At 46.4% G+C, this 26,577-nt stretch overlaps 1 protein-coding gene across 3 annotated transcripts in view; it reads right to left on the bottom strand.

The window, feature by feature from the left end:
- The window catches only part of FBXO7 (F-box protein 7), a 415,977-nt gene that overhangs the window by 285,612 nt on the left and 103,788 nt on the right, over positions 1-26,577 (bottom strand). For all 3 annotated transcript variants that reach the window (XM_069628791.1, XM_069628789.1, XM_069628790.1), the window contains exon 3: positions 7,303-7,579. In XM_069628791.1, coding sequence (XP_069484892.1) covers positions 7,303-7,579 — 277 coding nt within the window. The remainder of the gene's footprint in view (positions 1-7,302; positions 7,580-26,577) is intronic.

The following is a 26,577-nucleotide window of genomic DNA, read 5'->3' on the forward strand; positions in this document are numbered from 1 at the left end:
TGACTCGTAGAGTTTTCCAAAGGGGGCTAGTGCAATCGTTGCTGCAGACATTAGTGAGAGAAGGTCCGGTTTTTCACTGGGAGAGTCTTTTTGAGTAGATTATGGAATTTCGCTTAGTCGCCTGGTTTTTGCTGGGGTCTGTGTGGTAACTAGGCCCCTGTGGTGGGGATGCCTGTCTGGAAGTGTTTTTTCCGGTAGGTAGACTACCTCCCCATGGTGTCCTATTGGCGTCTCGCCTATCTTCGGGGCCTAGGAGTTGTCGGATGTTCTCGACGAGTGTCCATGGTCCCCACCCAGTAAGTGTGGGATGGTCCATGCCAGGCGTGCGTCGGTTTGGGCGTGGTCTTTGGGGGCTGTAGTTTGCGGTGGTGGCTCTCGGGCTTGAGCATGGCTGTGGTCTGGCTTTAGCCATTGTGGGGTTGCAGGTGACTGCAGACTTTGCGAGTGGATGCCTCGGAGCCAAAGTCCCAGGTGGTGTGGCAGATTTATCTCGCATAGGCTCTGTTTCTGGAGCCCTAGATGTAACCTGGGCTTTCGTGAGTGAGTTAGATTGGCGTTGATGGTGTGGAGTTCCAATTTGGTCTGTTTTCCGAGATTTGTATGCGTGCGGGGTCTGCTGTATCGCCTCTAGGATCTCCGCGTCTGATAATTCAGTGTTGCAATCAAGTTTCCTTTTATGCTGCTTTAGGAAATATTCTTTTAAGGAGGATGAGATCAGAGGTGCAGAGAGGCTTCTAGGCCCTCCCGAAGGTTTGGTACTACTTTTACGTTGTTTTTTCGTGTGGAGTCTACTTGTTGTTGGCTTCCGTACCTTCAGTGATTTCGTTTCCTTTAATGCTTGTCGATCTTGGCCTTGGATTGGTCTCATCTTTACTGATGTGTGTTTTCGTTATTTCCCTAGGCAGTGGATTGGAGGTTAATTTAGGATTCAGAGTGGAGGTCGTGGTTGTTGCAGGGGACGTTGTAATTACGTTGTCAAAGTCCTCGCTGGCTGTGGTGAGAGGATGGTTTCTCTGGTCTTCTGGGTGTTTGGAGAGAGCTGCCTCAGCGGCGATTGTCGAGTCTTGTAGTGTGAATTCTTCTTCCCGGTCTTCTTGGTCCGAGTCCGATGGGTCTGACAGGCTGATCCTTGGTGACGGATGTGGGGTGATTTTTGATGATAGAAGACGGGCTTTTGATTGTGTAAAACCGGCTCTAGCTTGCGGGCTATTGTGAACTTGTGCTGTTGTTAAGAGTCCGTGCACGGAGTCAGCGTTTTGTGAAGGCTTGGCCAGGTTGGCTAGGTCCATGTTGAAAGTTGAAAGAGGCGTGTCACTGGTGCTGGCCTTCATAGGTTCATCCGAGGCCTCAAGTGCTTTGGGGGGTCCTGGCCCGACAGGCTCCAGCCGAGTCTGTCCTTCGACAGGCTCAGGCTGGACGCCACTCGCGAGTGCGGTACGTGGGCCGGGCACCGCGAATCGAGATGATTCAAGCTGGATCGGCTGTGAACTTTCTGAGGCTCCCTCCTCTCCCTCCACAGAAGTCTGTAGGGCGTTAGAGGTCAGTGTTTGAGGAGGGGCCGACAGGCACCGTAGTGGGGACTCCATGACTGTTTGAGAATGGTCGAATAGTTGGCCTTCTGTGCAGCATTTTACCCCTTCCCGTCCTAGCTTCGGTCACGGATTTGTTGCTCCTCAAACGGTGTGTATCCAGCTCAGCTCTTGCCGCTGCGGGCTGTTCATTACACGGCAAGAGAGGGGGCATCTTTGATGTTTTTCTCTAAGCGGAATTTGTGGAAGAATTTGCGCAATGGTACCCGAAATGAGTAAGGATAAGAACAGGGATGAGAGGGTGCAGAAAGAGAGCCGATGAAGAGAGGTTGCCTAAAAAGGGCAGGGGTAGTTGCAAGGTCCTTACTTGTAGTTTGGAGGAAAGTTCTGATGAGTGGATGCAAAGATACGGCGGTGGCCGCTTCCCTCTGCTCGCGGCCTCTGGACACCTGACACACTGCTCGCACACCGTGCACGCGCGGTGTAGATGAAGGGCGAGCGGTGAGATCAATGCAGTAGAAAGCGGACTGTAGCAAGTCTGTAGCAGGTCTGCAGGCTAGGTTCAGCGAAGTAAGAGCAATTCAGGAACAGTCTATCCTCTCAGACTCTCACCTGACACACTGCTCGCACACCGCTGCTCTGTTTAATCTAATCCTGATTTTGGAGTGCTCATCAGGAGCAATTATTAGTCTTAGAAGACCCATTGGTATGTTCCAGCTAACCAACTTCTTTCATAAAAGGGCCCTAATCACAGTGTCAAAAGCTGAACTTAGATCGAAACGTACAACATACGATGCATGTACAGTGCCCTTCATGGCAAGACCTTTTAACATATTTTATCAACAGGCCATTGAGGTTCGTACTATGATTTTTTCGAAACCCCACCTGCCATTTTTTAATGCGGCTGGATTCAACCGCCCATGCATCTAAGTGTTTAAGTAATAATTACGCAAAAACCTTACGGTCCGGATCCAAGACAAAAATGGGTCGGTAATTACAGATTGTTTTGTTCCCCCTGCTTATAAATGGAAATTTAAAATGCTGTTTACCAATTTATTGACATGATTTGATCTTTTAAGATCTGTCGAAAATAAATAGTCAAGATGGTAGGCTAGGTCTTGGATTGCTCCTGAAGAGCATGTTACAAAGTTTATTGGGCCCAGGTGCCCTGGAGCTCCTAATGCTCCTGATGATTTCAGCTATTTCCTCAAAATCAACTGGTAGTTTCCAATCGTCTGAGCTTGGGTCCCGGAGAATGAGGGGAGGAGATTCAAGAGTGGAATTATGTCCCAATTTAGTCTGATACAAAAGAAAACCACTGCTGTTCCAACTGTATGTCCACCTGGTTTCTTGCTAAATGGTTTATAAGGCGCCAGAATGTCGAGATTGTTGTTTGGCACAATGAGTCAACCATATATTCTGCGTCATTCTGTAATAACTCATGTTTATACAGTCAGGATTTCTTATCAGTGGCCTCCCCAAGGGAAGAGAAATCGATTTAAAAAAGGCTTTGGAGATGGAGTTTGAGATTTTCGAGGGTTCGAGATTCTTGGATTTTTTTTACGGAACTTACTCTTCTTTTTTTGTGTTACCATCTTTCAGAACTTTATTTTGCACAGCATTTGTAAGTGCTTTGTTGGCCCTCTGTGATGCCACCAAATAAACCTCTTGATCCGATGGTATAAGTGGCACCTTGTCGGAAGGGACCAAAACCGAAGCGGCCCAATACTTTTCCAAGGGTAGTTCCTGCCCTCCTAATGAAGGTTTCTCCCCCATATTTGATACAGAGAGGTTTTGGATTTGCCCCATATTAGATCAAGAAGTGTAGCATGGGTTTGAGAGTCTCTCTGCAGATTTTCAAATAAAGAAAGCAATGAGCACTAAACCTCATTTAGTTCCTTTAGCATCGAGTCAGTTACCCCTAAAACAGGGGGGTTTAAAGATTTAATCGCCAAGGATAGCCTTCTTTGCTGTGCTGGTGTGGGGGGTTGACTCATAGGAGGTAATAGATGTTTCAGAGTCTGAATCAGAGTCTGGGGCTTCAGAAGAAAATCGGCAGAGTATTTCAAAAAGGCCTTGGTCATTCGCTTCAGTCTCTTCAGAAGACGTAAGGTCAACACTAGTGATTGGTTCCAGCTGTTGCATTGAGGCTATGGATGTTAAGATGTGATCACTCATTAATCCTGATGTAGAGGGATGTTGGTGAACCAGTGTATTACTGCTGTTTAGAAAAGTAAGAGTTTATCAGCTTGGTTGCCTTTAAGTTGTTAATTTGAGGGTGTACGAACTGCCGCCTGTTCCCCCCTCCGCTAGGTTGATAGTAACTAAATCTATATTATTTACTGCTGGAGGTCGGATTTCAATAACGGGAGAGGGAGGAAGAGTTAGATCAATTGCTTACTGCAGTGCCGCAGAAGTGTCAAGTTCCAATGACTGAGATGAATGGAGCCTTTTTGCACCACTCCTTAAATCCATGGTACAAGAATAAAAGTGACCGCCCCTCGGCGACCTGCATTTATGCGCTACGGTGCGGGAGGCAGGCACCTCAGACAGATTAACGATCTGCTTGTTTTGCAAACATTGTATTTCTAGCTAGTCCAAATGTGGCTTCTGATCAGTCACCAGGAGTTCAAAGGCTCAAAGCCTGCAGTCACCCGGTTAAACGCCTGTGAAAAAGGCGATCAGAAGAAGCGGAAAGCCCTGGAGCGCGGCGGGCTAACCATTACACATAGCATGATAGCGTCTAGAGATTTATGTCAACATTCAGTTACTCGCTGCTCAAAAGGTCCTGGGTGCAGCCGTCCACTTTCCCACGGTAACACAGTAACACGATAACACACTGCGCACACTATGCGCTCCAAATGGCAGGATGTTTTGAGCAGTGAGTCACATTTAGGATTGATGAAAAGTGTAGACAGACTCTGTTCTCCAGGTAACACAGCGAAATGGATTCCCAGTAGCAGTAGCAGGATAACACACTGCGCACAGCTACTATCTAGGTCTTCCCAAACTAGTGGAAGACATAGCATCCACAACGGAAGAATATTTTAGCCTGAACACCGGGTCGGTTATTAGCCCAGTGACGTTATTGGAAGGGTATAAAACAGTACTGAGAGGGAGATGAGATCATGGATCTCAGCGAAGAAGAAAGACAACTACATAAGATAAGGGAGACAGAAGGGGAGGCAGAAAGACTGGAGCCCGAGTTCCTTAGTAACGGTTCCACACATACGCATAGGTCTCCACTTGCGGCTAGGGAAACACTCTAACGCTGCTATAGACAACGCGAGACAGACCCACTGGGAATCACGTAGCCGCATTTATGAAACAGGGGACAAACCAAGAAAATGTTAGCCTGGCTTGAAAGACGGGATGAGGGACTCCATGTAAAAAAGCTCAGGGACAGCGGGCAGTGCTGGTCAAGGAAGATGAAGGCATTGGGGAAACCTTTGGCAAGAATTATGAGGAGTTATATGGGGACCCTCCCAGCCCTGCAGACCAATGGGATAGACTCTAGTTGGGGGGGGTAGGGGTCACCCTACTGGGGAGGGCATCTCTCTTTAAAATGTTGATGCTACCTAGATACCTCTACTTTCTGCAAAATGGTCCCCACGCGATCCCCAATCATGAAATTGACAGGGTGACAGGGTTGGTGCGGCCATCAACAAATTTATTGGGGGCGGGGGAGGGGCAAGCAACCCCGGATTGCCCTGGCCACACCGCAACGTTCACTGTGGTGGGAAGGTAGAATTGGGTTGCCTCACTTGCAGCATTATTACTGGGCAGGTCAGCTGGTGACTGTAAATGATTGGCTGCATGGGGACCCTCGTGCACCTCATAACAGGGCCAAGCAGGCGTTAGCCGACCCAAGTCATCTAGGAGAGAAGGGACCAGTCTCTCCCGGATGACCCAACATGTTGCAGCGCTGTGGAAGGAGGTTCATAAACATGTAGGCTGGGGGAGAACACTCACGCTGGCTCTGCCCTAATGGGATAATGGGCAACTACTGGAAGTTGGTAAGATAGGTCGATTGCCATTATGGGAGCAAGCCAATATCCTCACAGTGACCGATGTGATAAAGGAAGGTAGATTTGTACTCTTTGAAGACTTGCAATGCTTACATGGGCTACCAGACACAGAACATAGTCACTACAGGCAACTGTCACATGCTATTAATTCGCAAACTGGGGATCTGCAAGAGGTCTCCCAATGCTCCCTGCTATAGAGAAATATCCTGCCAGAGAGAATTGTAAAACGGGTTGTTTCTATGTTATATCAGGTAATATCTTCCTACGGGCAAAGTCTCAAAACTAAAACTGAAGTGGGAAGGGGAAGTGGGGATGATTGAACTTGAATACTGGGTTGAGGAATTAATGTCCCCCATGCAGATGGCGACATCGAGCCGACTGCGGTTGGTCCAACTCAAAATACTGCGTCGGGTGTATTGCCAGTGGTGATGGGGGGACAGCCCAAATTGCTTAAGATGTGTCAACGGGGTAGGCTCTTTCTTCCATGCTGTGTGGGATCGTCAGCAGATCCTCTGCCTCTGGACTGCATGCCTAAATAGATTAACTGCAACATTGGGAACAGAAATCAAATGCGAACCAAAGTTGTTGTTGCTGCAGATTTGTGGCGAAACTGCCATTACACGATATGGGAAACTGTTTCTATCCACAGCATTTGGCCTCATTAAACGCAACATTGCAGTGAAATGGGGTGCACCAGAATACCTCAAATATCAAGAATCGAACATGTGTATGTCACTGCTCTGGGCTGCCCCGCGAAGGCGGACAAGATATGGCGGAAATGGGAGGCGGAAGGTTGATTGGGTGGTTTTATGGGTCTCCTGGATTGGAGGGTGTGGTAATAGGTCTCCCACTGGCAGTGCACAGGTTTAATCTGTCGGATGGGATGTGACCTATCAATTGTTATCAAAAAATCCTGCAGGGTCAGACGACAGCCCACCAGATCCTCCAAACTGGTTCACCCAACAGTTAATTGTACAATTGCTCGGTTGACCAGATTGGGGGAAAAGGGGAAGTGCCGAAATAACAAACAGTTTGAATAGCATTATTGACTGCATTGAACAATTAATTGTTTTCTCCGTTATCGACACAAGCTTTAAACAGTAATATCGCCACTGTTACAACTGCAGTAAATAATGCTACATTAACCATTGTTCACATGCTATTTAACAATAAAGACATTGTAAGGGAGTGTTGGGTCTCAGATCAAGCTTCGGGAGTTTGAGATGCATCTTCAGAATGTTTTAGGATGAACACTGGCAGCTCGCAGCCTCACTTAAGAGCCTTGGGCCACAACTGAAGTAGTTTAACAAAAATCAGTGTCAAGTGATCATTAGGATCGTCTCGGGTGGATAGCTCAGGGGCAACGTGCTTGCCTTGGAAGTAAGACGACACAGAGCACCGCAGGTTTGATCCCCGGGTCCGCGCTTAGAAACCTCTGGGTATTAAGCGCGTCATAAATAACCTATCATATCATATCATATCAGGAGGAGAAAAATAAAACTCAATTAGGCCAACAGTGATAATTTGCTACAAGAAGCATGAACCAGGTTTCATCAGTGTGAGACAATTGCCTACCAATGATAGAAACATATGTACAGAGGGGAAACAATGAGAACTCATCTAGGTATGCATCAACTATCAGAAAAAGATGCTCAGTACACAATCTGTCAAAACATGAACTATAATGAAGCAGCAGCATGCAGTAAATTAAGATCTTTGTTTAGGGTTTTGGCACGGGTACTCACCAGAGTGTCAGTGTGAGCACATAATGGCCTGTTCTGTTGGCTTTCTGCTGCCATGCCAGCCTGTTCAGAATACACAGGGGTGGGTGCTGCTTCATGGCCGTTCTGAAGTAAAGGAGAATGTGATGGTATTTGCTGGGGTGGCCTGAGAACAGCAGCAGTCTCCGACAGCACAACATGCACCAGGTCTCCGGAGATGATACCACACAAGCTCAGAGCATCCTGATCACCAGTCAACGGTTCTTTGCCATTCAGGGAAATCACAAACTCGGTGTCTGAGCTGGAAAATGGACAAAAGATAAAAACAAATAGGATGTGGGAAAGTACTAGAGTATTTGAATGCATCATCACTGTGCTCTGCTTCCCAAACATAGGGTGCTGGCTTACTTGAAATAAGGCTATTTCAACTAGCGATCCAGTCTGCGAATACTGGGCATCTCACCCTTAGGAGAATGGATCTCACAGTGGAGGTTCTCTGTCCGTTAAAAATCAGTTTGTCTTTCTTCAGAAAGTCTGGCTGTTCTAAGATGGAGATGGGCTTCTTTGTAACTTAAAAGGTCTGGTTTTATCAATAGTGCATATCTTTAGATCAGTGTTTACCGCAGCTCTGAACTAGGGTGTACTTCAAAAGCTCTGATCTCTGAACTCTACACCCTCAAAGGTTTATTTTTTCCACAGGCGAGCCTCCTGCATTAAAGTCCTTGATCCAACACCCTGGGTGTCTGCAAAAAGAGTAAAGTGCTCTTCTGAATTGAGGTGTGGCGTTGGGTGGAAGAGCACATGATGGCGGCAAGTTAAGAAGTCCTCAGAGAAGTGCTGATCCTTGCATGAGACGCACCCCGTCCATCCTCATAATTTCACTGCATACTGTTGATGTAAACAGCGAGGAGTCTGAACAATAAACGGAGTTGCTTCATCGAGGGGGGGGGGGATTTATGTGCTGAATCATCAAAGCCTGGAGGAGGCATGGGTAGAACATGATCACTTAGTGAGGTCCTGTCCATTAGTCACCCCCACAGCTGAGCAGTGCTAGACCGTGTCAGGGAGTTTTACTAAAGTCCATCTACAGTAGGATTGAAAAATAAAATCACTCTTAGGTGTACAGGGCTCCAATGCTTAAGTTTGGCCTGAACTACCCAAAAGGTATGGCAACAATGGACGAGCAGCAAGGCTTAATCTAGGAGGGAGAAGGGCTGTAGGCAAGTGCAAAGAACTCAGGGCGGTAATTTATACAGTAGATTTATAAAAATATGGTTTTCATTATAAATACCAAGACAACTAACACATTATAAGAATCACAGTAAGTAAATGTATTCACATGTATACAGTAAGACATTTAAGCATTACTCAAGGCAACAGTAGACTTTAGATGAATACAGGTAAGGGGTCAGAGTAGCTAATCAAATCTTGTATCCAACATTACTTAACCCAACACAGATACCGGTAAGCAATTTTAGGCAGCCTACACTAAGTCCAACCCTATCTGGGGATAAGAGTCTCACAGTCTGAGGAGGCACTGGGGAACCAGGGCCCTTGCATGGCACAACAAACGAATGCAGACACTGTCAAAGTTGTCAAAAATGACAGGTTTCTTCTGTGTTGCAGGTAAGTTAAATGTTTAGTTAAACGGTGGTTCAGGGAGGTCTGGTAGATGCCCTGAAGGATTGTAGACCCAAAGACCAGTGTCTATGGGCATGGGAGAACACAGTTGGGTTGTCCAGTGGAAAACCAACAGAATTATCCTCGGAGGCCAAACGTCTTCACATGATTGCTGAAAGTGGCCTGGGAAAATTAGTAATAGAACTGGAGGCACAGCATAAAATGAACCAATCAACTACAGTTCAGAAGAAGTTGCTTGCTGCCAGATCAAACCAAATTGAAAGTGTTAGGGTAGATTTTCATGTGTATGCACACTCTCCTCCACATGTGAGCCCCCCCGGCAGTTTTTGCTGCACTACTGTATTGTGGGTCTATTCCACTGAGTACGTGGGAACCTTTTTCCGCACTCACTCATTCTTTTACCCTATCATTTGGGATACTGCGCATTTCTTTTTATACCTTTTGCTTGGAGTTATACTTTCCTCTGTGTTTATGGTATTTGTCTTTTACTTTTGCAGCACACAGCACTTTCTGTCCAGTGTTGCTGGGAGCCCTTTGGGCTTCCCTTTTTATTTTCTGTTATAGAGGGATATTTCTATCTTTCCTATCTTTTATATTGTGAGATCAGCACACCCCCACCTTATTAGGAATGCTGACGGGTTACACAGTATCCCCTTTCTCATTGCTACTGCAACATTTTGGTTACAGTGACAGGCTAACCTGAACGGCTGGTAGCAGTGGTGTTATCCTGCCTACGTTTGTGCAATGTTTACTTCCAGGTACACTCACAGCCGCAGTAGTGCTGATAAAGGTCACCACTGACCCAAAATAGTGACTGTATTTTCTTTTCTCCATTTCTTGTTTGCTTGTCCTTTCTTGGTCCTTCTTCTGCTGTGCTGGGTGGGAGAGGTCCTGGTATGACTTTTGTCTTCAGCGGGAAACCTTTGTGAAGCCTGCCAAGGCTCCAGTGTGTCTGTAAGGACAGGAAATGAGGGAGGACTCCAAAACGCTGCTGTCCTACTGTGTGCGTGCCTGTAATCAGTTGCAACTGGGGGGCTGGCTGTCCTGAAAGGATAGCCACCACCCATAGTTTGAATGGTGCATGTTAGCAGAATGTCTGGGTAAAAGGCATGGATCCTGAGGCTGAAGACAAGATGGCCCCAAGAATGGACGAGGAAGAAGAGGAGAGATGTATGCAGCCGCTTGACAACCGGAGATGCCTTCCATGTAATTTCTGCTGCTCGACCCCTTCTTTCAAACGTGAGGAGAACTCAGAAGAGGACGACTCTACCCCTTAAGACTGGTGGGTCCAATCAGTCTTGAGACAACCTGCATTTCGAGCCATCCCACGACGAGCTGTGACCTTCACACGCTGGAAGCCGCCAATACCCTCGGGCCTGTGGCCACTGTGCAGTGCATCATATTCCGAAGATCAAATCCTCCTGAAATTTTGGTGGACTCCTTCCGGACCTCCGGAGGCAGGATTCCACTCCTTTTAATCCCCTCACCAGACTGCGGGACTGGGAAAGCGAGATGAATCGACCGGGCGGTAATCTTTCTTCACTGGTGATTCCAAAAGGTGCCAAAATCACAGAACTCTCAAGAATCCTCTGCTGAAAGCATCGTCACTCGACTGCTGCTGCTAGATCCACTCCAGTGTCCTTTCTTTCATCTGCCTGATCAAGAATCCAGTGTCCGGGTCAGCTCCTGCTGCATCATGTGGCCATTGTGCCTTAAGCCTCTTCTTCCTAAGGTACTGTGAAACATCCGGTAGCATTTACCTAGAGTTGTTTTGCTGCTCCTGTGTTGATGAAGTACTGATTCATGTGTGTGGGAGTTTGCTCATACATGTTAGCCCAGGCCCAACACCTGTGTGCCTACAGGGAGCCTTCTCCGAAGTCCCTGACCCCTTATTCCTAACCAAGAGTTACTTACTTGCTACTGAAGACTTCCTCTGGAACTTTTGAACTTTGAGCCACTCATAACTAGATAGGGATGGACTTCGAAAGTGTTAGGCCTCTGTCAAATGATTGCAAAGAATTTACTTTCCTTGTGTTGCTTTTGTTTCATTTATTTTACTGAAAACGGTTATTACAAAAGTATTTTACTTACCGTTTTTTAAATTGCATACTGCCATTCTCAAGTATACAAAACTGTGTTACTTACTGTGAATATTGCCTAGGTTCTTCTATGTGCTTATTGAATGTTATAATACTTCCCTTCTGAAGAATTACTTATCTTAGTGTATATATAAAATAAACCATTATTTTTATATGACTCTAGTGCATCAGTGTTTCTTTGGCCTGTGCAGTGCTCCAGATAAGATTTGGAGGTTGGAGTATTTTACTCCCTATTTTTAGAAGTTGGGAGTAAACTGATTTTTTAGGTAGTAAAAATATAAGTCAAATTCCCAATGGGAGCATTTTATAAGCAGGTAAAAATAGGTTTCAACTTGAAAACAGAAATGCTTTTTGTATAATATTTTTTTTGCACCTTGTTAATCATGTACATTAAAAGATACACGTTTAATTCTTCTGATCAGAAAGTAAGAATAGCTTCTTCCAGTCGTAACACGTGCACTACTGGTCCAAAGATATCCATGGAACTGTGTGGGTAAAAACAGGGAGACACAGTTTCATGTATCGGTTTCCTACTTTTTGTTTGTAGTATTTTTACTCCCTATTTTTATTCTTTGGGAGTATTTCTCTAGTGTTAGCGAGTGAAAGTGGCCATCTGCAGGGCTGGGCATAGGTGTATACTCTAAGTTCAGTGCACTGCCTACAGCCCTTTCTCCCTCCTAAGATAAGTCTGGCGGCTCAGTCATTGCTAACAACAAAACGTGTGTGGTTTAGAATCCAAGATGGCCACCAATCAGTGGGGACATGAAGCCCTGCGCTCCGTCCCGGGCCTAGAACCGGTGCACTGAGTCCACCTGCGAGTTGACACAGCATGGTCACTCTAAAGCAGCAGGACCATACCAGTAGAGCAGTAGGAGCAGGAAAGCTCTCCCCCCCCAACCCACGGGAGTTGGTGGAAGAGAGCGCCAGGATCGGAGAACAGTGCGGGGCACCCACTGTGGCTACAGCGTTGTGTGGCTGTGGGGCCAACGGGGGGGGGGGCCAGGGACAGCGCTGGTGACAACGGGTGGCCCCGCAGAGCATATGAGGAAGATCTGGGGTCACCCGGGCACCTATAAGGCCGTGCCACTGAAGAAGAGGACAGAGGCGGGTGACCCTCCTTCCCCTCTCCTCCCTTGCCAGCCGTGGTGTGCCACCACCAGCAAAGAAGGGGAGCAGAGAGTGGGCTCGGGAGAAGGAGGAGGGAGAAGCCTGGGAGAAGCGGTGGGTCCACAGCAAGCAGCAATATCGGGACCCGGGAGGTGAGTGGAGCAGCATCCGGGGCCCCACGGAGGAGCAGCAGTCCCAGCGAGGCCCAAGGAGAAAATGGGAGAAAGTCCAAGGCCCTGGCCACGTTGATCAGTTGAACAAGTACGGGCAGAACACGAACCAGGCCCAGGAGCAGTGATAAGCAGATCCCAAAGTGCTGCAGCTGGAGGAGCCACAAGGCTAGCCACCTCTCATTCCATATAATAAGAGAAGGCAAGTAAGAGCCCATTGGAGCAGCATAGAATTAGGGAACCAACAGGAGGAGTGGGTGCAAAATACCAAGAGGGGTGGTTGAGCGCACTCAGGCCCGCATCCCACCCCCCAGCTGTTCATGGACCAGGAACTCAAGGAAGGCTCTCAAGAAAGGAGAAAATGTGGTGCCACGAGTGGCACCGGTGAGAGCAGGGAAAAGAATAATGAAGAAACCGCGTGGTGACAGACCCAGAAAGTGCACAAGGGTATCTGTCCCTGCTCAACTAGAATCCCGGGTGGCAACCCTGAACCGGAGGAGACAGGCGATCGCTACCGAAAAAGAAGACAGCGCTGAGCATTGTGGGACCAATGAAAATAGAGAGGGTGCAGGGGTGACTCCCAGATGCTAGGACCAAAGGGGAAGGGTACGCCGGCCCATCAACAGCCACACCATGCGCCCCAAGAAGGACAACTGGAGTGCTGTTGGAAGTAGCGGGGAGAAGAGGCAACAGCCACTCACGAAAGGCAGAAGCTGGGGAGCGACGAAAAGAACCAAGAAAAAGACAACATGGCCCTCAGCAAAGACGGCTTAAAAGAATGCCTCAGGGATCTGGAGGGAAGGATAATGGCGACCCTCCAAGATCAGTTTGCATCACTAAAAGAAGAGCTACGTAGTTCCCTGAAGGAGATAAGGGGAGAAGTGAGGAACTCGGGAGACACGGTGGATACCGCAGAGCAACGACTAACGGTGGTGTCGGAAGTGGTGAGGCAAAACAGCGAGCAGTTGGAGCAGGTAGCTAGAGTGACCCAGAACTTGGAGCTACAGGTGGAAGACCTGGAGAATCGCTCCCTCTGATATAACATCCGGGTAAAAGGACTCAGTGAGGTGGTTCAAGATGCAGAGTTGAGAGGAACAATTCAACAGTGCTTTGGGGACCTCTGCTTGGATACAGCACCAACAGCTGTGGGGATTGACTGGCTACATAGAGTGGGGGCCAAGAGGACGGGCCAGATGTGAGAACAAGAGATGGACTGGTGGCCCTGTCCTCATATGGCCAGAAGGAGGGTATATTGCGAGCAGCGAGGTAACAGTCGAGTGTCACCATAAATGGCTCACAGGTACAGCTGTTTCAGGACCTGGCGCTGTCGACACTTCAGAAGTGCAGGACTATGGGCCCAGTGACGAAGGAACGCAATGTCAAGCACATTCCATATAAGTCGACCTTCCCCTTTGGTCTGCTCTTTACGCTAGATGGGACACAGCATCTTATAACGACGTGTGCAGAAGAGCAGACTCTCTTACACCTGGAAGAAGAGGAGAGCGATACAGAGCGACGGCCAGGACGCTCGCCCACTCCCAAGAGGAAGTAGACAGTGGGAGTGGCTCAAGGTACCGGGGAGGTTGGGAGGTAGCGGGCGCGCCTGAGGGGACTGAAGGCATGAGCTGTGGAGGGGGCAAGCTGAGGAAACCGTGGCAGGTTGCTGATCTATAGGCCAGGATGGCGGGGGGGGGGCATGTAGAAGGGAAAAACCTGAATGGTGACTGGATTAGAGAGGGGAATGACAATGAGATATGAGTCGGGGGGGGAGTAGTGGATGGAGTGGGAAGCTAAGATCAATGGAAAGGTAGACCCGGGAAGGGGGAGGGGGATGTCGGTGAGGTCTTGGAATATGGTGGGAGGTATAGATAACCTCCAAAGGGGTTTTGTCCCAGGTGTTTACTCATATCAGGGGCACAGGGTTGGTCTCTGAGGGTATCCTAGGATATCTAATTCGGACCTGGGAAGGGATGGTTGGGTGGGGGGGGAGGGATGTGGGAAAATACAGTTGGCAAAGTTGTAAGTTGGGGGGGCGGAGGGGTAGAGGCAAGTGGCAGTTACGGTAAAGAGATAGGGCAGGAAAGTTGTAGCACAATAACAGTGTGGAAAGAGAACAGTGTTCCCACAGGATGAGTTCAGGGTACTGACACATGATGTGAGGGGGGGTGAACACCCAGTCAAGCGCAAAAAGGTAGAAGCGCAAATAAGAAGGGAGAAGGTGGACTTCATAATATTCCAAGAAACACACATAAGGAAGGCGGATAAAACTAAGATCCGGTTGAGACAGTTCTCACGGATGTACCAAGCCAATATCCAGTTGAAGACGGCAGGGGTGTTGATTGGGTTTAAGGAGACTCGTTCAAAGCACAAATTACACAACCCCAAGCTGATCCGGAAGATCCTAAAGGTATCTCTTTGTACGGGTGCACAGGGGGCACAGAAAGATCACACTGACGACGGTGTATGCACCAAATGTTGGGCAAGATCGGCTCCTGCAGAATGTAGCAACCAGACTGGAATGCTATGCGGTGGGTGAAGTGATTCTAACGGGGGACTTTAATCTGGCATGGAACCCATGCACAGACAGGTGCTCTGGAGTGAGGCTGGGATGGCAGGGCCCTTTTGCTCCCTAAGGAATAGCTTCGATAATTTAACCCTACGTGATGTCTGGCAGGGGGTAGACGTGATTTTAGCATATTTATGAGCCCTTGTCCAAGATAGACTACATATGGGTGGCATCCAAGTTGATGGGAGATGTTGGGGAGGCGACACTGGGGTCGATTGCATTATCGGATCACGCTCCGTTGATAGTGGTGATTGGCCATAAGGAGCAGAGAGGATTGTGAGGTTGGACGTTCCCAGGGGAGCTCCTAAATGACAAACTGGGTGCGGAGGCCATAGGGGACAAGATAGATGGGTACTTTGCCGTTAATGGCACCCAAGAGGCTACACAGGAAGGGGTTTGGGATGCATTTAAAGCCGTGATGAGGTGAGAACTAATGGCATTTAAGGAGGAAAAAGCAGTGGAGAGCATTGGAAAAGAATTAGAGTCCCAACTAGGGGAGGTTATGCATGCAATAGCCGAAAAGCAAACGAGGGCCTTACAGAAGACGCAGAAGCACATCCAAGGCCAACTGGATCTAATGCGTAGCCGCAGAGCCGAATGGTCTCTGCTGAGGGCCAAACAGAGATATTATATGAGCACCAACAAGGCTGACAGGTTACTGGCACGGCAGCTAAAAACAGCTGCTGTGGCCCAGGCCATTTTACAATTCGACTTTTGCAAAATACTATGAATCTTTATACACCTCGGAAAGCCCGGATCAGGGAATGGCTGAGGACTACCTCGATTCACTGCAAAGGTATCGCCCATGGAAAGGGAGATGTTAGAGGGAGACATAAGAGAGGATGAGGTGGAGGTGGCAATTCAATCTCTAACCTTGAATAAGGTTACCCTGCAGTCCTTTATAAGAACTTCAGTAGGAAGCTAGGCTCACTAACCGCTTTAATGCAATAGCAGGTGAGGGCAGAGTGACCCAGACCATGACAGAAGACAAGGTGCTTGACATGACATGACAGAAGCCAAGAAGCAGGAGCTCTAGCTGCCACACGTGTTGCAGGAGCAGCACCCTTCCCTACCTTCACCCGGCTGGGTTGCAAGGTAAGCTTCTGGGCACATTGTCCAGCTGCTCCCATGCCCTTATCACCATCGCTCGGCATCCTGCCGTTTATTTGCCTTATTGTTTATTGCACTGACGAAAAGCATCAAAAAGCTGAAAAATCATCTGCATTTGCACATTTGGTGCACTGATGCGAATCCGCCATTGCCCTACATGTGGTTTGATCCCACCTCCCCCAACAATTAACGCCCCATCACTACCGTCCCCTTCCTCCTCAAAATCTTAGACAAGGCCGCCCATAACCAAATCCAACACTACTTGGAAACTCATGCCATCTTAGGTAAAAGACAATCAGGTTTCCATAAAGGCCATGGGACTGAAACTGCCCTCTTAGATTTAAAGAATCAAATCACCAAAATAATGGACACAGGCAAACCTGCTCTCCTCCTATTGCTCAATCTCTCCGCAGCATTTGACCTAGTGGACCATGGAATCCTCACCTCTCATCTATTCAATGCAGCACACTTCTCTCATAAAGCAACCACATGGATCACCTCATTCCTAGAAGGTAAGGCCATGAAAGTGTACTCAGACCAGGCCAATGCGCCCCCCACCACCATCAACTGTGGAGTCCCACAAGGGTCATGCACCACACCGACCCTCTATAACCTCTTCACCAAACTCCTCTTTGACTTATTGGACACCCTCGGCATAGCCTACACAAACTATGCCGACGACACACAAGTTCTCCTCCCCCTCACCAGAGATTATGACCAAGACACTGAAGCTCTCCTAAAGATTTACACCACTATCCAACCTTGGATGGCTATTAATGGCCTTTGTTTAAACAGCGATAAAACGGAGATCATCATCCTAGCCCCCAGCGAAACTCTAGCCAATATCAGCAATGAATATTCACACATGACCATCGACCATACTAACATACCTGTCTCCACAGCCGTGAAGACCTTAGCAGTCTACCTTGACGCCACACTCTGCATGACAAGACAATTCAGCGCCATCTCCTCCGCATCCGCAATGACCACCAAACTCATTTACGCCATAAAACCCTACCTTACCGCACCCAACTGCCTCTCCATCGCAAGAGCTACAGTAGGAGCCAGACTGGACTACTGTAACGCCCTCTTAGCAGGCACATCAACCAAAGACCTAAACAGGCTCCAAATAGTGCAAAATAATGCCCTCCGCGCTGCACTGCACATCCCTAAATTTGACCATGTATCACAGGCCAGAAGAAATGCACAATGGCTCCCAGTCAAGGAAAGAATACATTTTAAAATACTCACACACAAATGCATCAATCACACAGCACCTCCCTACTAATCTGAAACCATAACTAAGAATGTGTCCCTCCGTCCTAAAAGAAGCCACCATTCTAACCAACTAAAAGTCCCCACTATTAGAAAAGCCAAAGCCGGCAGCATTGGTTTCCCTCACATAGCACCTAAGCTCTGGAACACCCTCCCCAATTCACTCAATACAGAACCCTCTCTGTACTCCTTTCGTAAATCTCTCAAAACCACACTATTCACTTAACCAAACATGCTCCTTTAATGCAAACCATCCTGTAATGTAAATTTCCTTGTAACCGTTTTGCCTTCCTCTGAAACCAGCTTATGTGCTTATCTGTAACAGCGCCACGATGGCCACGGGCTGTTGTGCGCTTTAAAAATACGAATAAATAAATACATAAATAAAAGGTGGTGGTGTTTAGGAAACCGAATAAAGATTAGACACAACGTGGGTCCTACAGGCCCATTGCGTTGATGAACATCGACGCTTAACTATAACACGGGCATCCTGGCAGCTAGATTATCCCTGCTACTACTCCAGACACACTGGTTGACCCGGACCAATCAGGGTTTATTACATGGCAGAAACTTTCGATAATACGAGAAGAATTACCCATTTGGTAGAGAAGCACGAAATGACAGGTACCGTCAGTGCTAATATCATTAGACGCTAAAAAGGAGTTTGACCGTGTAGAGTGGTCAATTTTATTTGCGGTCTTAACGCGTACGGGACAGGGGGCCAAATATGTGCAAATGGTGAGAGCGAACTATAGAAATCAGGTGATGCGACTATCGATCAGCGGCCGCCTTTCTTGATCTATCCCCATCACTCGCGGCACACGGCATGCATGCCCTTTATCTCGGTTACTATACGCAGTATATTTAGAGCCCCTGCTCATGAAGCTCAGGCTTAGTCATGCGGTGAAGGGCCTATCGTTTGGAGGAGAGGAGCATAAGGCTGTTGCGTTCGCTGATGGCATGTTAATGGCTCTCACAGAGCTGGAGACTTTGATACCGGTTCTGGTGACGAACTAAGGGGTCATTGAACAAGTTGCAGGGCTCCAAATCAACATGCAGAAGTCTGAACTTCTGAGCCTGGCGCTCTCCCCGGAACAGCGTTCAGTCCTACCGCAATATCCCCCTTCATGGTGGGTGGCGGAAGTATAAGGTACTTAGGAGTGAACATCGCAGGAACCAGAACACAGGTATATAGTAGGAACTATCCGAGGAACTGCGACAGGTTAATACTGACCTGGAAAAGTGGACCCCATCATGAATATGGTGACATTGTCGACAGTGCTGTATTACGTTCAGGCTCTTCCGGTCCCGGTCCTGGTTCCTTCTTTGTGGCACTGAATAGATTATTCTCCAAATTCATCTTGCAGAATAAATGGCCGCAAATAGCTCTACTGACCCTGATGGCTCCTAGGAATAAGGGGGGGGGGGCCTCCCTAACATTATTAACTATTACGAGGTGGCACAACTGAAAGTAGAACAGGAGTGGTTCTCTGGGGAAAACGCCTTGGGTGCACATGGATAGGGTGGTGGCAGGCAAGCCATTGGAGGATATATTATGGCTTGATAGGCAAGATCGACCCCAGAATACTAGCCTAAGCCAGGTAGTGTCAGTGGTGTGTGACATATGGGACCTACTGTTGGAATAGGGTGCCCAGTCGTCGTACCCGTCCCCCTTCACTTCACTTTTTCAGAACCTGCAGTTCACACCTGGGATGGTGTTGTAGGAAGCTGGTAGATATGATGCAGGAGAAGACAATACGCACGTTTGAGGACTGCAAACAACACATAGGGATCACAGAGGGGGATATAATGGGGTAATGGGGTATTACAAATGAAACACTGGATAATGAGCCCAGGGGTCAAACAAGCGGCGAGGAGGGAGTTCACCAAGTTTGAAAAATTAATTGTCACCCACTCAGGGACAAAGCAGATGCTATCTACACTATATAAAGTACTGATGGAGGCAGAGACAACAGCACGCTGGGGGTACATAAAGCAATGGGAGGCCACATTTGGAGTCGACGTCCCTATAGGTCACTGGGAAAATGTATGGAGGAATATACCTACATTGACGCGATCAACCAAATTCAGGACTTGGCATAAGGTTATGATGCGGTGGCACTATACCCCGGTAAATTTACACAAAATGTATGCGGCTAGTTCGCAAGAATGTTGGAGAGGGTGCTCGGGAAGGGGGGATTGGAAGCACATATGGTGGGAATGCCCAATTTTGGGTCCATTCTGGCCAGAAGTTTCCTCCCAGATATAAACAATGATCATATTTGATGCGGCCGAGCCTCCAGGAGTGGATGTGTGGGCTATTTGATACGGGAATTACTGCGCCGGCCAGAACCCAGAAGAATGCTTTCATGATGATGCTGATAGCAGCCTGGCAGGTGTCAGCAAAATGCTGGAAACAGAGGCAAACTCCAACGGGCATGGATTGGCTTCAGAAACTATGGGGGCTGCTTGCAATGGAGTGGGTCACATATTGCATCCAAGGGAATGGGGGAAATTCCGACGAGAGTGGGAGAGGGCAATGGCATACCTGCAGAGGGACCAAATGAAGCAATGGTGCCTGCACAATTTGCAGATATTGGACTTTGTGTGATAATTCAAGGAATGCTGAGGAAAGGATGGGGGAGAGGGAGGAGCTGGGAATAATACTGCTGCCAAGGAGTGGGGAAGAGGGAGGACTGGTATTGTTCTTTATACTTGCAAAATGCCAATAAAAATATTTACAAAATTCGTGTGCTTTAGGCATATGCTAAGAGTTCGAGCCTTGTATCCCGAGTGTGAGTCTACCATTGGCAGACTTTTGTAAAACTCCCTAACAGTTAGACAAGCACACTGAACCAGGAATCAGGCTGGTTTGCAAAGTAAAAATATTTATTTATGTATTCACAATTCAATCGCACTATGTTTTAATGGGTACACAATAATCACCAATGGGGTTATGTAACACTAAACAATCTCTTTAATCACAAGGAGTAATAGTGAGCACAACAATTAGGCACAGAAATAATACATTTGTGTGTGTGTTCAAATCAAATATCAGTGTGGTTACTATTTCCCCCTGCACAACCCTCAACAGGCAATGTAAAGAGATGAGAGGAGAGAGAGCAGGTATTCAGGAATAGCAGAATTCAAACAAAATATCAATCCTAATTTCCCCCCAGCAACACAAGAGAAAAACAGAATTGAATGGCAAGCGGTCAGAATGGTTTTAAAGTTATCTTGAGAATGGATTGGGTAAAAACACTAAATAGGGTTTAAATTGCTGAAATTGTTTACATTCTTATGGGAGCCACTTAAGATAGTATTAAATCATTGCTAGTGTTTATCTGTAACTAAGAAGCAATGCGAAATCTTAAAACTGAGGTCGGAAGCAATCAAAAGCTCTTTTACACGTGTCAGAATTTCCCTAAAACGAAATTCGCGGCAAACTTTTCAGTGCGTGGTAATCGCGATTACGGGAGAACCGTATGGATTTGGGATGCGGTTTTTGATGCAAATTAAAGCTGTGGATGTTAGCTACAAGCAGAAGAACTGAGGAAGTTATGAACGTTTTAGTGGAGGTCGTTTGTTTCGAGATAAGCGCAAAAATGGATAACAGGAATGCACTTTTAAAAGACAAATGGGATTTCTTATACAAGATTAGGACTATAGAAAAAGAGAATGCCACACATGAATCTCCATCAGTTCCTGGCCCGGGGAACCCTTCACGTGGTGGATACTCAATTCCTTTCTGGGATTCACTTTAGTTACTTAGTTACTCACAACACTAATTACTTACGATTTTTAGAATACAAATAAGAGAAGTTCAGCGTAAGAAAAGTTCTGACAATTCAAAAATACTCCTAACAATATCAGGTTCTGAAGACAAAAGAGGATGGGTTTAAGATAAGGATTAACTATGGACAGTACATATGCTAGTGACACAGTTCTATCTATGGATACTCACTAGATATGTTTCAAATGGAACCGTCAGGGATTCTGGTCAGGGATTCTGGTCAGGACAGACTGCTGGGCACACTGGACTGGACTGGGTCTGTTCACAGCAAGGCACAGGACTGGATCAGATCTGCAATGGCTCTGGTCACAGCACAGGACAACTGGATTGGATCTTTTGGTTCTGATGATAATTCTTTTAGCAGGCAAGCAGTACAGCACAGCCCGGCTGTATATATTTTGATGCTCACCTTTGGTGGTGGGATTCTGGTTCTTGAATTTAAGGCCTAGCTGAGAAGGGTTCAGCTATATAATGGGACTTTGTGCTTTGCCAAGTTTCTGGAGTCTGGAGCAAGTAAGATGGATAATTCTGCTGCAGGGTGCTTCGCCAGCATCGGGATAGTGGGTGAATCTGTCTGTTTTTTTCCAGTGCTGAGCTGTCTCTATTTATGCTTATGATAAAGGGGTGTGTGTGCTGGTTTCTCCTAAGCGCGCCCCTTTGCCAGGGATTGGTCAGGGTCTCCTCTCTGCCCTGATTGGAGGAGATAAACAGGGTGTCACCTTAATGGTGTGAATTTATGAGGCCTAGAGTTCACCCCTAGCCTCTGGAACACAACATCTACTTTTGACACAATACATATTTACACATATGCAACCTCTATAACAACCACATTTATAGATCACATATTTGGAGTAGCAGATACTCCACAAAACCCCGTCGCTGTAGGATCTTGTGTCTGCTTTCCACCGAATTTCGCCCTTTTTATCAGGAACACAATGTCCATTTTATCAGAAAATGTGTACATACGTGCGCGTTGAACATGGGCATAAGTGTATGAAGTTTCATGCTTCTATCAAAAATACATTTTGTGTAATATCACATTTTCCTCTGTTTCTTCCCAAAACATGTCACAGAGTTCTGGCGCCTTTTAAAATGTGCAGCCAATATTTACATTAACAATGCTGTTATTTTTGTGTTTTTGACAATTTTACACAGTAAGTTATCAGTCTTTTTAAAATGTGTCTTTAGTCCTTATTAAGCAACAAATGGCTGTTTGTCTCCGCCTCCTTCTATCTCCCTGCAGTTCAGAAGCAGTCTCCTCCCAGTTCCTCCTGGGCCCAGGCCCTTTACAACCCTTCACACTTGGCATTCCTTTGAGCTGGAGGATGTCCATTGTCTCCTTCCCCCTGCAGACCAAATTCTTGTCCCACCCTATAATCCTCACTTAGGGGTGATTTCCTGGTGGAGGGAAGCAGAAGGGAGAGGCCTTGCCTCTGTGGGGGAAGCCGTTATACTGGTTTGGTTGCTTTTAGTCAGGCTTAAATTCAAATGTTGATTCTGTTGCATTTTTTCTTGGCTTAAACAAACTTGTAATTTCAAAACAGGTAGCTAGAACACTTAATTCCAGATTCTAAACCATGGGATTAAACAGTTACAACATAGGTTACTCTCAGTAAGAGGCCACTTAGTTCCCAACCATTTGATTTTAGTTTGTACAAGTTTAAAATGTATACTGCAGGCTTCTGATCGCTGTCATTCAGGCGGCCGAGCGTACTGCACCCAGATTTTGACAGATTCCACAGGCAGGCAACTTTGGCTGTGGATGTTTCTTTGATACTTTCAGCTTTTCAGAACATTGTATGTTAACCACAATTTCTTATACTAAGTGAATTGTAGCACCCAGCAAGAATTCTGGATGTTTGAGGGTGTTTTGTGCCAGCATTCTGCAGTTTCAGGAACAAAGTAAAAAGATTTAAAGCATGGTTTTTGGATTTCCTTTAGCAGAGCACTGGTTTTCCCACTGTACTCAATTTTCACTTGTTGTGGAGCACAGTGACATATTTCAGGAGTGAGATCTCGGTTCCACCACTGACAAAATGCGTGGTAGATTGGGCAGCCATCTTTTTGTGTTTTGCAGAGCACGGTTTTCAGTGGTTTTGGCACGCACAAGGGTTTTGCAGCCATTTTGATGTTTATGGCACCATTACAACACAGTGATGCCGCATGGCAGAGCAAAAGTGGGTTAAGACATCCCACATAGTTGGGGAGAGGTGTACGAAGGTGTGGGGTGTTCCCCCTATTTTTGTGGTAAAAAAGTGATACAAATTGGCAAAAATAATTTGGCAACAAATAATCAGGAAATCATCATAGATCCCAAAATAATACCAAAGTCAGCACAAGACAAACTCCTATGGTCCTCTTATAGACCAATTGCATTCATAAATCTTGATTCAAAATTATATACTAGAGTTTTAGATAACCACAAAGAACCACTTTTAATGGGCACTATTGACTCGTATCAGTCTGGATTTATCCCAACAGAAGCATTGCTGACGACACCTGATGGGTCATTCACATAATAAGATCCGATAAGTTGCAAAGGTCTCGACAGAAAGGAGAGCTTCTCTTTCTTTATGCTGAGAAGGCATATGATCGAGTTTATTAGGAATTTCTTGATAAAGTCATATAGAAATCTGGATCTGGGGAAATGAGATTGATCATGATTCTGGTGAACTATAAAATGCCCTGGGCTAGGGTGTGTGAACGGAGCCTTCTCTCTCTCTCTTTTGATATGCCCAGAGCCACCAAACAGCATAGTCCGTGCATCGTTTTGCTCTGGTTATGAAGCAATTTGCCCCCTCACAAATGGAAGCACAAACAGCTAAGTGGTGTACAATGGGTGAAAACTGAGTAGAAGGTGTGCCTTTTCACAGACAATGTTCTGCTAATATTGCCCAAGGCTGGAAACTCCTTGAGGTGAGGGAAGAGATCCACATTCTCTGAGGAGTCAGGTAGTAATTGTGTCAAAATTGGAAATGTTTAATCAAACCATCTCAAAAGGAGAAGGAAGGTCTGGCTGGCTGGCTGGCTGGCTGAATACTGTTTAAATGGGGGCAATAAGTCCTTGAAGTACTTTGGAGAAACACTAACAAATAAGATGTCCTCCCTATATTGATCCTATAACAAGTGCATCCTTTATCATGTTAACCAGGACCGACACTGATGGATAAGGTTATAAGCCGCATGGATGGCCAGAATTGTGATCCTCATATTGAACATCCTTCTAACAGGGTGCAAAATGTGCACTTGCCACTAACTAGTGATAAATGACTCTTAGTAGAAATTGGTATGCTGTATGTATAGAATTGAGGCGGCAAGTGACTTTGTATGGCTGGCAGAGGCTTGCAACTTGAAATTTCTACCCTTGCTTCCAACATTATTGTAGGTTTGAAAAGCTACCGACAACAGTTCTTAGACAGGACCTCCTCCAACAACAAACAGTTCTAATGCATTTTGTGTGGTTAGGGTAAAAATCCCTGCATCAATAGGCAGATATGTTTCAAGCCAAGGCACAGGGGAGGGCTGGGGTGCTAGGATATTGGTGCTTATTTTAAGGCTAAGAAGCTACCTGTAATAGGGAAGTGGATGCAAATTGCGTAATAAACATTGCGGTTATCCATGTAACAAGCTATTGCTTATTAGTCATTAGGTCCAATTATCATTTTTTACAGAACCAATCATTTAAAAGAAATTGGAATAATTTAACAATTTAGGGTAAGCCCGATTGTTTGTGAATATACAAAAACACACAATATATACCTTGAAACATTTTAAAAGGTGTCCTCACATAGTGAATTTAACAGTCATATTGATTTACAGAAACTTTCCAACCGTATAAGAGTATGACGGAATGAACTGAACATATCCATCTAAATTAATACAAGACTATCAAAATATTCAAATATGAGAAAGGAGAGCATAGTGTGCACTCGCAGCTGGCCCCATGTCCTCCTTGGATCAACTATTGTTAACCTGTAAATGTTTTCAGTTACATTGATAATACATTCTAAATTGAAAACATAGGACAATAATTGGTTGAGCAATTTAAATTACAATCTAAAGTGTTGCATTAATGAATCTGTATTTATGTTATTTCTTTCAGCTTCTTCGCACTGTTTTTATGCCTGTGAATATAATTTCATGTTTTGGTTTCAACATTGTAATTATGACTTGATGACTTCCGTTATTATTTTGCTCACTTATTATTTACTGAACGCCACCACACAGAATATTCACCCGGATAAAGGGTCTTTAAACCTGCAACACGTGTTGTCTTAGTAATGTAATATTAGGTGTCATAATGCCAAAATAATTAGATGAAAAATGATGTTGCTTCAATGAAAGATGAATGTACAAAACTATACTTCTGTTTGTAGACAATAAAATGTGCAAGCCTCTATTAAAAACGGGAAAAGTTATTGTAATCTGTAGTGTACTAGCAGCTAACATGACCAGTGACTAGTGGAACGTTGGGATGGAATGGAGATGTGAGGAATCAAGAAGGGAGACGGTTGAGAGAGCCAAGGGAGAAGAAACAGAGGGGGCCTGGTCGCTAAACTGCTGGTGGGATTAAAGGGAAAGGGAACATAAATAAACATACCCGTTTCCTACATCTGGATTCGGTGTGATCACTGCAATTAGGCGACAAGCTCCCACAGGCTTCACCACGCGTGTCGATCGTCAGGGGAGCACATCGGCACTCCAAAGAAACCTGGTAGGAATTGTGTGCTTTGTGTATGGTCGAGCAACCAGTGCAGATGTAAATGATTGCGGCCCCTTCAAAGGAGACGGCAAAGGTGGAGATTCCCTTTGTTTAGCCCGCACCACAAAGCCGTTGTGTTAGAGGAAAGTACCTTACAACGTCTGGCAGCGCTCACCAGCAAAGAGGCCAGTCAATCGTGTTGCCTAGCAATGGTAAACAAAAGACTGTAGAACACTGCGCAGAGCATTTTTGGAGAACGTACTATTGCTGTCAGGGTAGCTCGACAAGGATATTACAAAGCCCTCTAGGGCTGAAAGGGAATGGGGAAGAATATTTTCCGGCGCCTGGGAATGGGCGATTACCTGGTCCGGGAAGGCCGTAATGACCCGGTAATTACCCATTCCTGGGTGCCGGAAATAAAATGATACCGGCGGCAGCCGTGCCTATATTACAGGCACGGCTACCGCCAGTATCATAATGAGGCACCATGTGTCCAATGACACCTGTGGACTCAACTCCCAGAATCACCCAAGTACTGAGATGAGGAGGATGAAGGAGTGTGTACAAGTTATCAAGAGCTCGAAGCACAACATGCAGTCTAGTTGTTTTGCCAAATTACCTTTGTGTGGGACATTTAAAGATGGCAACCGCACTACTGAAGGGGGCAGTGCAGGAGACGGCATCAGCTCATATGCAGAGGCAGTGTAGCAGAGGAGACCACCAGGATCGAAGGAGAAACACAGTGCACGAGCAGCAAGTGCCGTGAAGATGCTGGGAACCACAAAAGAGTTCCTGGGTGCTCGGCAGCTGGAAGAGGCAGCGTTCTTCAGACCAAG

This window comes from Ambystoma mexicanum, chromosome 12 (genome assembly GCF_040938575.1).
Source record: "Ambystoma mexicanum isolate Mex_15411 chromosome 12, UKY_AmexF1_1, whole genome shotgun sequence".
NCBI lineage: Eukaryota > Metazoa > Chordata > Amphibia > Caudata > Ambystomatidae > Ambystoma > Ambystoma mexicanum.